Here is a 14,633-nt window from a genome sequence, read left to right as displayed (position 1 = left end):
ACCAAAATTTTATTCAAGATTCCTATCCTGTAATAAAACAATAAAATTCACTAAAATGAAGAGAAGATCTACGAGAGCAGGACACCGGTCCAATCTCATCTCTTCCCCTCTATGCTGAGTTCCTGACTCCTCACACCCTCTCCTTCCCCTCAGGTCTCTACACAAATTTCACAAATCTATTGTTTCGAGCTGTTTTATGTGTGGTCAATATAAATACTTCAGGTGCGACTGGAAGGTGGTTTCACTCTTGCATCAACAGAACAGGCAATAATAAAGAAAACAAAACCTGTTCTTCTGATGTGGGAGATGCCCCAATAAAGATCTTTGATAAGCATTTGCTTTCATCCCCAAAATGTGTGGGACCTTTTGGGTTACGAGATCCTAACAAACCAAAAGGTATTTTATGTTTTTACAACTGATTTGAAGATTTCTTTGTTCTGGTCTGGGTATGTAAGTGAAGTAAGCAAAACACTACTTTGGGATTCTGTAACCAGAAAACCCCCCACACAGTGTGTGTGCATCTCTGGAGCTCTGTACTAGAACTCTCAGATGCTGCTGTGTCTCTCTGCTGTCAGTTATGCATCTCTCATTTTTAGATTAATCTTTGAACAATTTATGTTATGTATTTATCTGAATTGGAACTGAATTTGATTCTAAAGTGTCTTCTAATTGTTTAAATATGTAATTGGCATGATACATTTTTACCTGACAAATAAAATATTTTATTTGATTAATTCTGCATTATCCTTAAATCATTATTTCAAGTAGATTAAAGTGGAGTTTGGTATTACCGCAAATCTGTGTTCAGGATAGATCATACAAAAGGCTCAATGAATGGAGCATAGGGCACATCATTTGAGACCTTCCACCTATCACTGCCTTAGTAAGTTGCAGTTTTCGTGAATATACAACACTATGCTTTTTGTTGAAGCAAGCAGAGCGTGGCAAACGTAAAGGTAGATATTTACCCTGCATCCTCTGTTTAAGATCAGAACTGATGAGTTTGTGTCCGTGAGACCGCGTCCAGCCGGCGTAAGTTCTCTGTGCGATACCGGGTCCCTCTTGATCGAATAATTGAAAGTACGGGATGTTCGGAATAATCAAATATCTAAATTGATACATAATTTATATTTGTGATCAGTTCTTAATTAGGAATACAATCTAAATGTAATGATCACTTGAAATTGGAGTCAGATTAAACACGGAGCTAGACTAAAATTGAAACTAAGTCCTGATGAATTAAGTGAACTTCGCAGAAGCGCAAGTAAAAGACCTACACGCATTATACCTTTGGCCACGCCATTGGATTCCATCGTTGGGCCAATTGGGTGGACCGTACAAGCTCATTATTCCTCCTGAACTAGATTATAGAAAGAAGCTTCCATAAAACATCCATGTGTACCTGCATTTAGGTTTGGTGCGTGTCTTCTCAACATAGAGCCCGAGCTCCTGGTTCAGAGGTATCAGCATGGCCTGTGGTCTGGGGCCACGATGAACCAGACGATACATGGCTATCTGAGCCCCACTCAGAGGAAACGCTTCAGTCGACATCATCCACAATATACAAAACTCACAGTCCCAAAACAATGCAACAAATCAATGAGCAAGGAAAGCTACAACACATGATGATCTCAAGATGATGGTTCACAATCACATTCCATGAGTTGCAGCATTTTGCTGTGACCAGAGTGTCATCTTTTGAACGTAATTCCAGATTAATAGCCAATCGGACAGTTCTCAGATGTTCTCAGTTGGATCCATTGAGGAAAATGCACACTGGACTCCCAATAAACTTCTCTGAAACTTCAAAAACAACTGCTAGTTGACATTTCCTTCTGAACTCCAAATATCCATTGCGATCAAAGAAACTTGACCCACATGAGTGCTGCCCAGCAGGACGACTGTTCCCATGAGACCTGGAAGCTGCCCTAATTCTCCTGAAGGACACCTAGGGCACAGGCCAGCCAAACCTGTTTCTACTGACCCAAAGAGCTCAAACACAGGAGATGGCCATGACAAAACCTATACAAATGCAGTCATTGCACCATAAGTAACAACTGTTAAAATGTATATAAAAAATTTTTTAAAAACACACATACTGAATACATCTAATTGGCCTAAATTGATCTGATGTTGGTTACAGATGTCTATGAATGATTTTGACCCCATGCTTTATTCTGTTTGGACACCCAAGAAGCCCTTTGTGTTTCACATGACAAACATGAAGCTCTACATAAAAACCACTAGAATGATAAATCAAATTTCTCTAGAACATTTGTGGCATGACTGTGGCTTGCAAATTGCAAGTTACAAATCAAACATATACCCAGCTACCAGGGAAAATTCTCAGAACTTTGGCTAACATTCTGGCAAGGTTCTCTTAAAATGTTTGTTCAACGTTATCTGGTCTTTAATAATATTCTCAAAACCTCCACACAAAAGCATTATTTATACAATGTTCAGGGAATTGTTGGATGTTAGACTACAATTTTTAAAAAGTTATGTTAAATGTTATGTTAATTTTCCCATAATGTTTGCAAAATGATTAAACCGAATTTTCCCTTTAAAGTTCAAATAATCAAGAAAAAAAAACATTAAAATTTTTTTTTTAAAAACTGAATGTTCAGGGAATTATTTTCATAACTTTCAAAACATTCTTAGAACATTTTCATCAGCTGGGTATACAACAGTTAGTTTTGGTCCTTGAATCAAATGAATTGGAGCAGTATTTCAAAAGTGCTAATACACAGTCCAACAGAACTGTTTGCATCATTGAGCTTGTCTGCATTTGTTCCAGACAGACTGTCTGTCTATGCATTAATTGTGGGTATTTTACACTGACTCTTTCTGCAGGTTACTTTCTGAGTCATTCACACAATCGATATATTCAAAAACACTGATTCATTAATGATGAAACAAGCTGCATGATTTAATCATTGAATTATTCACTCAACCAAATTAATTCAAAAACCCTGATTCATTTAGGAATTAAACAAGCTGCATTGAGTCACTGAATCATTCAAACATTCAATTTGTTCAAAAACACTCATTCATTCAATTACAAAACAAGTCACATTAATGAGTCATTGAATTATTCACTCAACCAGTTTATTAAAAAACACTGATTCGTTAAGGAAGGAAACTAGCAGCATAAATGGGTCATTGAATCATTCACTCAACCATTCACTCGAAAACACTCGATTCATTAAGGAACAAAACAAGCTAAATGAATGTTAGTGAATTATTCAATTGTTAAAAACACTAAATGTAAGTACCTCAAAATGAACTTATTGTTTACTGAACTGTTGTATAATAGTAATTTCACATAAGCGAGTGCTGTCTGTGATTACCTGCAGCCTTGTGCAGCACTCCTGCTCATGTCATGTATGAAATATATTGCTTTATTGGAACCTGCTGACTTTACACTGAAGTCTTTAGATCGGAAATGTGGCACACATTGAGAGGCTTGATCATTACCCTGACATGCACACTTTTGATCTCAGCAGCGTAAGTGTGTGTGTGAGACATTCATCTAGTGTTGCTCCACAGCGTGTCACAACCTCGCTCTCTCAATTAAGTTAAAGGCCGAGATCCTGCATTAATACTTAATGCTCCACATTTTCAATATGTACAACATCAAACGAGGGCCCTCATCATAAAAGTGGAGAACACCAGATTGTATGTACTGTTGAATGCTGGTTTTTGGAATGTAAATAATTTCTGAATTCTAAAGGTGTGGGATAAATTTGCTTTGGTTGCTTTTCTTTGATTAATCAGACAGGTCTACACAGCTGCTCTTTCTAATGGTCTGGTGGATTATTCACTGGTTAATCCCGAATTACAGCTAATAAGACTTTGAACAACTAGGATTAAGTATTTGGGTATTTAGTAATTAGCTGAGTGCTCTGACATTATCACATTGAATGTAATAAGATAATACACTCACTGACACAGTAAGTCAATGTAATATGTTTATGTGCAAATTGTCAGTATGCATTGAATAGCAGGACTGAATTTGCCAAAACGTGCAGTACATAAGAGAGACAGGGCGAGGAAGAACCCATCATCAAGGAGCACTTGTTGAGCACAATGTAATGAGGTCATGTGTCAGCTATGACATAAGGCCCTTTCGCACCGCTTTAGTTCCAGAACTAAATGTACGGTATTAAAGTACTGGGATGATTTTGCGCTAACTATTTCCCAGTTCCATTTAAAGGGTTGCATTCGCACCGACAGTGTGTACTAAGAAGTGACGTAAGCCGGTCGACAGCGACGTCATTTGTGCGCGGCGTTCAACAACAGAAACAAAGAACAACGTTAACAACAGGAGGCTGGAGGACGCTGTGATCGGAGCTGTGTGTTTGTTGTGTCTCGAGGGTTTCACAATAATGAACATGGAAAGTCGACGTATACGTAAAGCGATTGAAAGAACGGAAAGGATGACTAAGAATCTCCAACGACAACTGGCAGTGCTACATTTGCTACAAGTGCCTGCACTTCAGCATCCGTCCATCTCTCGCTGTTCTCCATAATTGCGAAATAAGTTGACATGCTTACAGTATGTTTACACAGAGTTTTAAATCATGGCGGGTGAGGGTGTTTTCATACGCTTTTGGCCAATCAATGTCTACTTACGTCACGATTAGTACCAGTTGTGCTGGTTAGACCCTGCTCCGGAGTAGGAGCTAATTTGGTTCTCGAAAAAGGCAGTCCGGTACTAAAATCACACCCAGTTCCGGCGGTGCGAAAACGCCGAAAAGTGGGTAGCTCCACAATTAGTTCTGGTACTATGAAAAGGTTCCTGCGGTGCAAAAGGCCCTATTGTGTGTCACAAGCTCATCAGTGGGACAGTCTATAGGTTTATAATTGCTACTAATAATAATCTGCATGCATACTATTAATAAAAACTAGTTTGCAGTATATACAGAGTGTAGTGCAGTCAGCAGCATCCTATTCAGCTGGTAAAGAGTTAAAAAGAGTAAGATCAAAGCCAAGCATACAAACTCTAGTGTACTGGCCAAATAAAACCATTCCCCAAAGCCACGTCGGGTGGCTCAGAAACAAAATGGACAAGAGAAAACAAACAAAAAAGCTTGCTTCTGATTTAGTGCTGAAATTTGGAAGCATTTTAAACTTCTAAAATTCATAGATTATGTCTGGCCAAATAGGACCACTGCATATCTAAAAAAAAAAAAAGTTTTAGTTATAGCTGCAGACAACAAAATATAATTTATATAATTTCCAATTCCTGATTCTTAACAATAATACAATAATGACAGTTTTAATGTAAGTCAAGTTATATCAAATGAACTATATCACATAGCCTAACTCAACTTAACCCGGAACACTAATACATTTATCACTCTAGATGGATAGAAAACAGAAATCCACAGACTCCTGAAGTGCAGTCATTCCTGCGGCTGAACCTGTCATGAACTGGACCGTTTGTTCTGACAATTATTGCATAACTCGAACACAGTTTGAAAACAGGAAATTTTACTTCTCAAAACACTGTGGCATGTGTGTCCTCATAACCTACTACTGATATAACAACCTGTTGACCAACTATGAAAGCATCAACAGCTGAATCATGATCAAGAGCCTTCCTCGGCACAATTAAGAAGCTAACTTTCAAACTAAGAATGCCACTGCTTCAGTTGTTTTCCTTATGCATTTCTTGTCATTAGAATTCTGGCTTTTAAAATCATTTGTTTTGCTGTAAAGTAAATTGATCATGCATAAAAGTTTTACACTGTAAAAAAAATATTTTATTCATACTTTAATAAATATTTTGCGTACAAAATCCCACCCCTAAACCTGTCCGCTTCTCGACAATATAAAACAAGTATCAGGCAGATAAAAGTATCATTTATTGCAAAAACTCTATAAATGCATTACAAATGACTTTGCTTTTTCAAGTTTTTTTTCAAGTCTTCTAAAGTATTTTGATATATTTATGTGAGGAGCAGAGTGAATCTTAAGGTTATTTTCCCACTCCATGAACACTGTCAAATCTCATTCAAAAGATACATTTGAACTGAACACAAAACACTTTCATTTTGTTTGAACACAAAGAAAAAAAATAGACCATTAAAATGACACCTCAATTATCAGGTCTGAAATCACCTGTAACCATGGCTGTACCCACCATTGAGCTCCTAGGTATGTTTTCCAAGGTGTAGCTATAATAAAATTCATTAAATAATAGCTGTACTTTGTTGCTGCAACAGTATTGTACAATGGCAAGATAAGCGACCCCCTCATCTCAGCTACTCATTGGTCTAACAGCACTCGTCAAAGTCAAACCGACTGAGATGGCCAATCAAATCAAGAAAGACGGATGTCCTCTACAGGAAGGGACAGAGTCGACTTTACTTCCTGAGAATACAGGGTTCCTTTAATATCTGTCAGAAGTTATTGCAGATGTTCTACCAGACGGTCATCCTCTTCTATGCTGTGGTATGCTGGGGAAGCAACATTAAGAAGAGGGATGCCACGCGGTTGGATAAGCTGGTGAAGAAGGCTGGTTCTGTGGTGGGTGTAGAAATAGACTCCTTAAAGGGGTGGTTCACTGTTTTTTTTCTAGGCTTGATTGTGTTTATGGGGTGCAGTCTAACATGTGTTAATGCTTAAGTTTTTTTTAAAACGCATTATTTTTCACATAATTGACCTTTATTCCACACCACTCTGTCCCTTCTCTGAGAAACAGGCTGATCTTTTCCTGTTTTTATGAAGCCCCACCCTCAGAAATAGGCGATGGACTCTGATTGGTTTGCTAGCCCAGTGTGTTGTGATTGGCTAAACCGCCTCTAGTGCGCATCTAAACGTCAAGCCCCTCACCTCAGCGGCATGTGCTCCAGTTGTATCGCTTATCAGTTTGAGCCCGATTGAGAAGCAGAGGATATTATTGATGAGGATCGTGCAGAACCTGTGCAAGCACGGCTTTTAATGATAGGCCTATGTTTTTTGTTTGTTGTTGTCTCTTACTTTTAGATACGCCGTTATTTGTAAATGCTACTGCTTATGTTAGCTTTTAATATACGGTTTTATCCTGATTACAGCTTTAATACAGTAGCAACTGCACACATGCATGTATAACGCTTCTCATAGCTATGTGAAAATAAGTGTATAATTGGAACAGTTCATTGTTGGAGCTGAGCTGAATGAGAGAGAGAGAGAGAGAGAGAGAAACAGAGAGAGAGAGAGATGCAGAGCTTGTGCAGAGCAGGGGGACGCGAGGAACAGTATTAAGAACCACTGCTTTAGAACATTGATTTTGAAACGTGAGAATCCATTAGAATCGTTAGAATACAGAATCGTGATTCATATGTGAATAGATTTTTACGTGCACCTCTAGTTTTCTCTTCCTCTTCTCTAAAGCAGCGCAGCATGGCCTCGCCCCCTTTGCTGCCTTTTCCCGAGGGCGGGGTTTATCTGGGTTTATGATGTAACGAACCCGGGAAGTAACTTGTTGTAGTCCCTACCAGCCGTTTTTGTAGGCATTAAACTGCCAGAATTATATATGCAAACGATATATCCGTTTGCACTGAACTTTCAGCTTCGTAACTTTGCAGATATTGTTTATGCTCAAACAGCAACATTACACATTAACTAACGTTAAAAAAGTGAAATCGCAATCAACCACCCCTTTAACATCTGTGGCAGAGAGGAGGACTCTTAGCAAGCTTTTGTCCATATTGGACAACGTCCATCACCCGCTGCACAGTATCATCTCCAGGCAGAAGAGCACCTTTTAGCGACAGGATGCTGTCTTCGTCCTGTTCCACAGACAGACTGAGGATGTAATTTGTCCCACAGGCGATACGAATCTTTAACTCCTCCCTGTGAGCAGGACTTAAACTGGACTGTTTCTGTTGGTCCACTCTACTATTTGTATCCAATCTTTTTTTGTATTTTACAGACACTTAACAGTTCATTAGCAATTGCCTTACCAGTTTAATTCTTAATAAATTAATAAAGTATATATCTATCATCTATAAATAATTTACTATATGATCCCAAACCCCCTACAAGCTCAGTTTTTGGACCTCAGTATTTCTAAAACCCTGCATACGGCCATGCCTGTAACTGAATCTCTTGGAAAGATGAACTGAAAAATTGATGAAAACAGATGAAAATTTTAGCTAAAATTATAATGAGACACATTGGTCCATATAGCAATGCCAAGGGGGACTTTTAGCGTCTTAATAGTGACACAAAAAGTGTTTGACCTCACTTCAGTTTTAGACACCTGCTGACTGAGAACAGGTCAGATATAACTACAAGAATACTGAACTTAAGTGTAATTAATAGATCTAATATGTAATGCAAAAGCAATAGTTGTTTTACATCAGATATCGTCTAAATAGCATGTCTCTTATTCATCACTATTACAGTTTAATGGGTTTTATAAATATAAAAAAGTATTCTACATAAACTAAATGTATTTATTTTTTAATTAAAATATAATTTGAGACAATTTATGAATAAGCACAAGAATATTGACTATAAACAATGTGAAGTGATGATATTTTCCAGTCAAACCGTTAGTAGCCATTTTGATATGTCAAGGCCTATCAATATTTGAATGTGCGATTTATTACAGGGCACTAAATGTTACACATTTATCTCGTGAGACAAGCAGGCAAATTCCAAACTTAATCAATATAATATAACAAGTTAAGTAATAAATAAATTTATTTTAATTATTGGTCATTAAAAAAATTAAATTTGTTAAATATGGTGTACAAGAACCTTACTTGCCATAGATATTGGGGGACCACCAATTTTCAGATTAGTGCTCAATAAATATAGTAAATATACAGCTCAATAAGATTATGATAGCTTTATTTATTTAAACAAATATTACCCCAGTCCTAAATCTGTAGCCTTAAGGTACCAACAGGTAATTACCATTACTTACCAAGCTGAACCCTGCTGAATTCATACATTACGCTAACAATTTATCAACTATTGAGTGGATTCTAGTTGCATTAAACAAGCTTTGTGCCAGCAGTGATTTTCATTCAAAAGGTTTAAGTGTTAAAGGACAGTGCGAAATGTCTAACTCTCACATTATGAATCTGGATTATGTTTGTGTTGCTGAGACTCTTTCCTGTGATGCTTATAGACGTCTGTAATGAATGAAACTCAGACAGCAAACTTGAGTCAATGGAGGCCGATGACTCACTGCTCTGACATCACACACACCAAGCGGAGAGAGATTTCTATGGTCGCCATGAGGCATGACGCACACACATACACACATCACTATGAACTGACGTGCACGGTCTGCAAATCTCTCTTTGTTATTCATTGTGTGCTGTCTTCACGTCTTTGAAGGTATTAGTGTTTCTTATTCCTTATGACGCAATGCTGTTACCACAACATACCTCTAAAATTAGATGTCAATAATTACAACATCACTGTCAACCAAAACATTTTCCCCAGGCATCAAAAAGTTTGTTGATCACTGACCATGCAGAAGCAGGCAAATGTTCTGCTTTCTGGCCACATGCATTACAAAATTCCCCTAAACATTCATAGGAATAATGGAAGCATGCATAATTTCAGTGCACTGTCATTGAATATTATTGAAATCAGTCAAAATCAACTGTTCAAGGATGTTGTTTGGGACTTTCAGCATGCAAGACGCAGCAACAGTGAGATCTGTCAGAGTGGCGTAACTGTTCGACACGTATGCAAAGACCAGGGTAGAGGTGCAAAGAGCATTGCTGAACATGCAAATGTCTCTGTAAACAGAGAGAAACTGCCTGTGTGCGTTGAATATTGCTCTCCTGCCGTGTCTAATCTGTTTTGTGTGGTTTTATCCCTTCACAGACCACAACGAGCCCAAACAGTGGCGTTAGCCATCTCAATCTGTGCAGTCTCTGCCAATCTGACAGCACTGTCTTCAAGAGAATCATGCCCACGTCTACAAGCTGAAGACAGGCCCTCCCTCATGCAAACGCAAGCCGGCAGACCCTCTCCTCCCGCTGCTGGTTTTCTTCCACCTCCCCCCAATAAGAGCAGCTCTTTCTCTCGGTCTGCAGCAGATCAGACCCCCATCCCCCCCACTGTGAGCTCCTACCTCGAGTGGGGCCGCTTGCTAGCCAGATCCGAGTCCATGCTGCCCGCCGACTGAGCCATTGGTGAGCTGTAGGAGCCGTAGAGAAACTCCAGCTGCTCACTGCTTCCCTCTTCCTCTGGGGCTCTGAGCAGACGCACTTCAGTCCTCTGTGTGTGTGTGTGTGTGTGTGTGTGTGTGTGTGTGTTGGCAGCTGCTGAGGAAGTGAGGTATTGTGTCAATAAACCATAAAAGGCAAGTCCCTCCTCTGAGTGACGCTGGTGAGCAGGAAGTAGAGTGTGTGAATGTGAATGTAAATGTATGTGCTGCATATACACTTACACAAACATCTGCTATATCTTTTATTATGCACATTCCCCTGCACAATTGTACATTTTGTAATTTATATATTTTTACTTATCTTTATTTTATTATCTCCGTCTTATTGTTATTTTTGTCTGTGCACTGGAATATTCTGTCACTAAGACAAATTCCTTGTGTGTATAAGCATATTTATACGTGATAAATCACTTTATGATTCTCATAGATCTTGCTTCATGCATGCACCCAAAGGAGCATTTGGTCACTCTTGCTCTGTTGCTTTTTCAAAGCTCAGAAGACTTGAAAATCATGTCATTATTTACTCACCCTCATGTTGTTTAAAACCTGTATGCTGTTATTTTTCTGTGAAACACAAAAGGATACATTTAGAAGAATATTAAAAAGTAACAAATGTTACCATGGGTACTATATTGCATGTATGTTTATGCATTCAGCAGAAGTTTTTATCCAAAGCAATTACAAAAGCAATTCACCAAAAAGCCAGCAACATTCACAATATACTGCACAATGCTAGGTCTATTAGACAGCTAGATTAGGAAGCAAGCTAGAGAAGAGGAAAAAGATATGCAAGATAAAAAATATAATTATTCCAAGTGTTCTGAAGTCATGCAATATTTTTTGTTTGAGTAACAGGCCCAAATTCCTTAAATCACAGTTTACCGATAATCATCCACACAGCTGGTGCAGGTGTCAAATGTATGGAATCTCATAGAATTGTGAGCTATAAACTTGCAATTGCAAGAAAAAAAAGGTAGTATTATGGGGCGAACGAGACGTGAGACGTGCGGATCCATTTGCAAAGCTTTGTTTAAGGACGTGGTCAAAACGGACGAGGGTCAGACAATGGTAAACAGGTATATTGAGGGAAAGACACAAGAGTAGTCCAGTGAATGAGCGTGGTCGATCTCTGGCAAACAATGTCCAAACAGGGTAATCCAAAGGTTTAATCCGAAACACAGGCGAGGGGTAAACAGTATCCGAACAGGGTGAGACGAGAGGGCAATCCGAAAAACACAGGCAAGAAGCAAAACAGGAGAAAACAGGCAAGGCAAGACTATGACTAGACTATGGAAACTAGAACTAGAAACTTTGACAGGGAACTGGCTCCGTAAAGTAGCTATCAGCTGAAACAGTGATAAATGCAAACAATACTCAGCCCCGAACAGTGGTTAGGGCCTCGTATTTAAAGTGTGTGTGATTGGTAGCAGCTGTGTGTGTGATCAGTGCAATGGATGATGGGAAATGTAGTCCGGGGATGACATGCAAAAGTTTGTGTAGATCTATACTTTTACTGTGTGACATTAATGTGGAGATCCTTTAAACTTGGGAGAATTTGACGAAGGTTTGTATTGAGATCTTAGACTTTTGACATTGGTATCTTTGAAAGCCAATAGAGATCTAAAAGAGATTTCAGCATCTGATATTGTCATGCAGAACTGTTGTATTTAGTGTACACACTGCCTGAGTGTTTGTCAAACCCTCATTCATAACGCTTTCCTCAAACCTTCAGCAAAAATGAGAAAAACAAAACGTACATCAAAGGTTTGGTCTGTCAACAGATGAATGAGATGGAGAGAGGACACGCAGGCTTTGATTTCAGAAGCACACATTCATCTCAGCCCTCATGTCTGACAGCATAATCATATACACAAGCTAATGTCACCTTGAGCTCATTTGTGTTATGATAAAAAATTAAAAGGGCAGGAAATGGTACTGTTTGTGCCTGAAATTCCTGAACAGATTCTTAAACTATTTCCACCAAACCTAAATAATGTATGTGCTTATAGCCTTGCAAAGTACCTAGAGTTTTTTTTTTTTTTTACTGTTATGAACCATAAAAAGCTAATCCATAAAAGACTACATTATTATAATTAAATCATCACATTTCTTTTTCAGTGCATGTTTTGTCCCATGGTACTGTCACTGTTTTTCAGGCTTGAGTGTTTCAGATTTGAAGGTCAGTGCAAATATGTCCAATAATGGCTTTATCTAACAAACATCATTGCACAGGGACAAGGACTATTTCTGACATTTCTAAGCATGCAGCGAAAGCCTGAGGTGTTTATTTCAATAAAGCATTTTTAAGGTGCATTCAGTAGTAATTCAGCTAGCACTTAAATGCAATGCCACTGTGGTATTGGTACTTAAAGTATATGTACTTTAAGTACCAATACCACAATGTCATTAGACACCAATACACTTTCATAACATTATTTGAATTATACATGTTTGGGCTGAGTTTTCATTGCATTTAAACTGTTTAAACAGCAGGTGGTGCTAGCCTGTGGTCTTTCAAGTTTTTCAAAGTGAATAATTTTACGAAGCAATTGGTTCAGGTGATTCAAAGTTTTGAGAAGCTTTGTTTCTGTCCATCACTAATCTATTGATGTAAATTGCACTGGTACTATTGCGTTTTACAGAGTGGTAAATTCTCTTACCTGTCCAACAGAGAAGAAGCCACTTGGGCGTCACTACTCAGGATTTTCTCCATACAGCTTCAGCCGTCTTGGCTGTCTGTCGTCTGTCTTCAGAGTTTTTCTGCTTATTCGTCTGAAAAGATGATTCTCCCATTGTCTATCACTGGTAAAGTGCGATAAGTGTATTGCGTAGTACAATTTTCACTCTTCACATCAGCAAATGACACTACACTACTATAGTGTAGATTCTCTCTTAGGGTGCATCTTAATCAGCTCCCTAGGTCAGTAGTCAGGGCACTGATCAGGTAGTCAGACATTTTAAGGGCTACCTCAATCGCAAAATCCTTTCAATGCACTGGAACTTGTGCTTTTGGGGGAAAAATCCCACACATAATCGCAAAAACTAGGGAGCACCAATGCTAACATGCTCCCTTACCAGAAATTACATCACATTTCTGAAGCGAGAAACATAGAACACACAAGCAAAAACTATAGAAATACAAAGACGGTTCAATCCTGGTACTAATGAATAGGAGAAACTGGTAACTGCAACGTGCAATATGGCAGAGTAGTCCCACCCTCTGAATAAAACAGCCAATGGCTGATTGGTAAAGTCATTGCGTCACTGCAGCTACCATTACAAGCTCCGGTTCCCATGAAAACTTGGCAGACTCGCGCTCATAGATATGTCATATCTATGCTCGTGCTTAAAGGTGCAATATGTAAGATTTTTTTATTAAAATATCCAAAACCACCTTCTGAATAAAACAGCCAATGGCTGACTAGAACAGTGTTATATATTTTGCTGACTTGTGTACTTACATTATCCCAAATGTTTCGAAGAATGTTTAAATCCAGAGAAATACGCAATTTTAACTAGTGACGCGGGACGTTTCCATAGTGTCATTGTGTCACCTGCCAATGACGTCATAACCCCTCGATTTCCGGTTTTGTTTTGTAGAAAACATGTAAACACCAAAGACGCTTTAATATGTTGTGTGTTTTATTAGACAGGTGACCACCGCACAGAGTGGCATTATAACAGAACTTTCAATTTGATCTAGTATGATAAAACAGCGCTGCTTTACCCCACATACGCACGACCGGAAGGAGCGGAAGCGCTAAAGTGTGGCATAATAAAAGTTCCGCTGCTTTCAAGCCGTGTGTCACTCTCGTCTCTCATTAGCAATTGCTTCAGTGGCCTCGTTTCGCTTTGACGGCTTTCCTCCTCACTCTGCTTCATACTACAATGTTAATAACTCTTTAAAGGGTTAGTTCACCCAAAAAAAAATTCTGTCATTAATTACTCACCCTCATGTCGTTTCAAACCCGCAAGACCTTCGTTCATCTTCCAAACACAAATTAAGATACTTTTGATTGAATATGAGAGCTGTCTGACCCTGCATAGACAGCAATACAACTGAAATGTTCCTAAGTCCAGAAACGTAGCAAGGAGATCGGTAAAATAATCCATGTGACATCAGTGGTTCTTCCGCAATTATACGAAGCTACTAGAATACTTTTTGTGCGCAAAAGAAAAAAAAACGACTCTATTCAACAATTTGTCTCCTCCGCATCACCCTGTAGCGCCATTTTGGAGAATATCCGCTGGACGTAAACAACGTATGCTGTTCTGTGTCAGCTGCGCCTTCCGCCCTCTAGCGGTGAAAACTTACATATTGTACCTTTAAAGGGGTCATATGATACTTTTTAAAGATCATTATTTTGTGTATTTGGTGTAACAGAATACGTTGACATGCTTTAATGTTCAAAAAACCCATTATTTTTCAAATACTGTACATTATTGT

The 14,633-nt window shown here is 38.6% G+C and overlaps 1 protein-coding gene across 1 annotated transcript in view; it reads right to left on the bottom strand.

Moving 5' to 3' along the window:
• The window catches only part of LOC107562333 (G-protein-signaling modulator 1-like), a 40,938-nt gene extending 30,685 nt beyond the window's left edge, over positions 1 to 10,253 (bottom strand). Inside the window, exon 1 of the mRNA XM_016246966.1 lies at positions 10,091 to 10,253. Coding sequence (XP_016102452.1) covers positions 10,091 to 10,149 — 59 coding nt within the window. The 5' untranslated portion in view covers positions 10,150 to 10,253. The remainder of the gene's footprint in view (positions 1 to 10,090) is intronic.
• Between the last annotated feature and the right edge of the window lie 4,380 nt (positions 10,254 to 14,633).

This window comes from Sinocyclocheilus grahami, unplaced genomic scaffold, assembly GCF_001515645.1.
Source record: "Sinocyclocheilus grahami isolate Dianchi unplaced genomic scaffold, SAMN03320097.WGS_v1.1 scaffold818.1, whole genome shotgun sequence".
NCBI classification, from domain to species: Eukaryota; Metazoa; Chordata; class Actinopteri; order Cypriniformes; family Cyprinidae; genus Sinocyclocheilus; species Sinocyclocheilus grahami.
The sequence above is the reverse complement of the archived record's forward strand: the minus strand, read 5'-3'. Positions and strand labels throughout refer to the sequence as shown.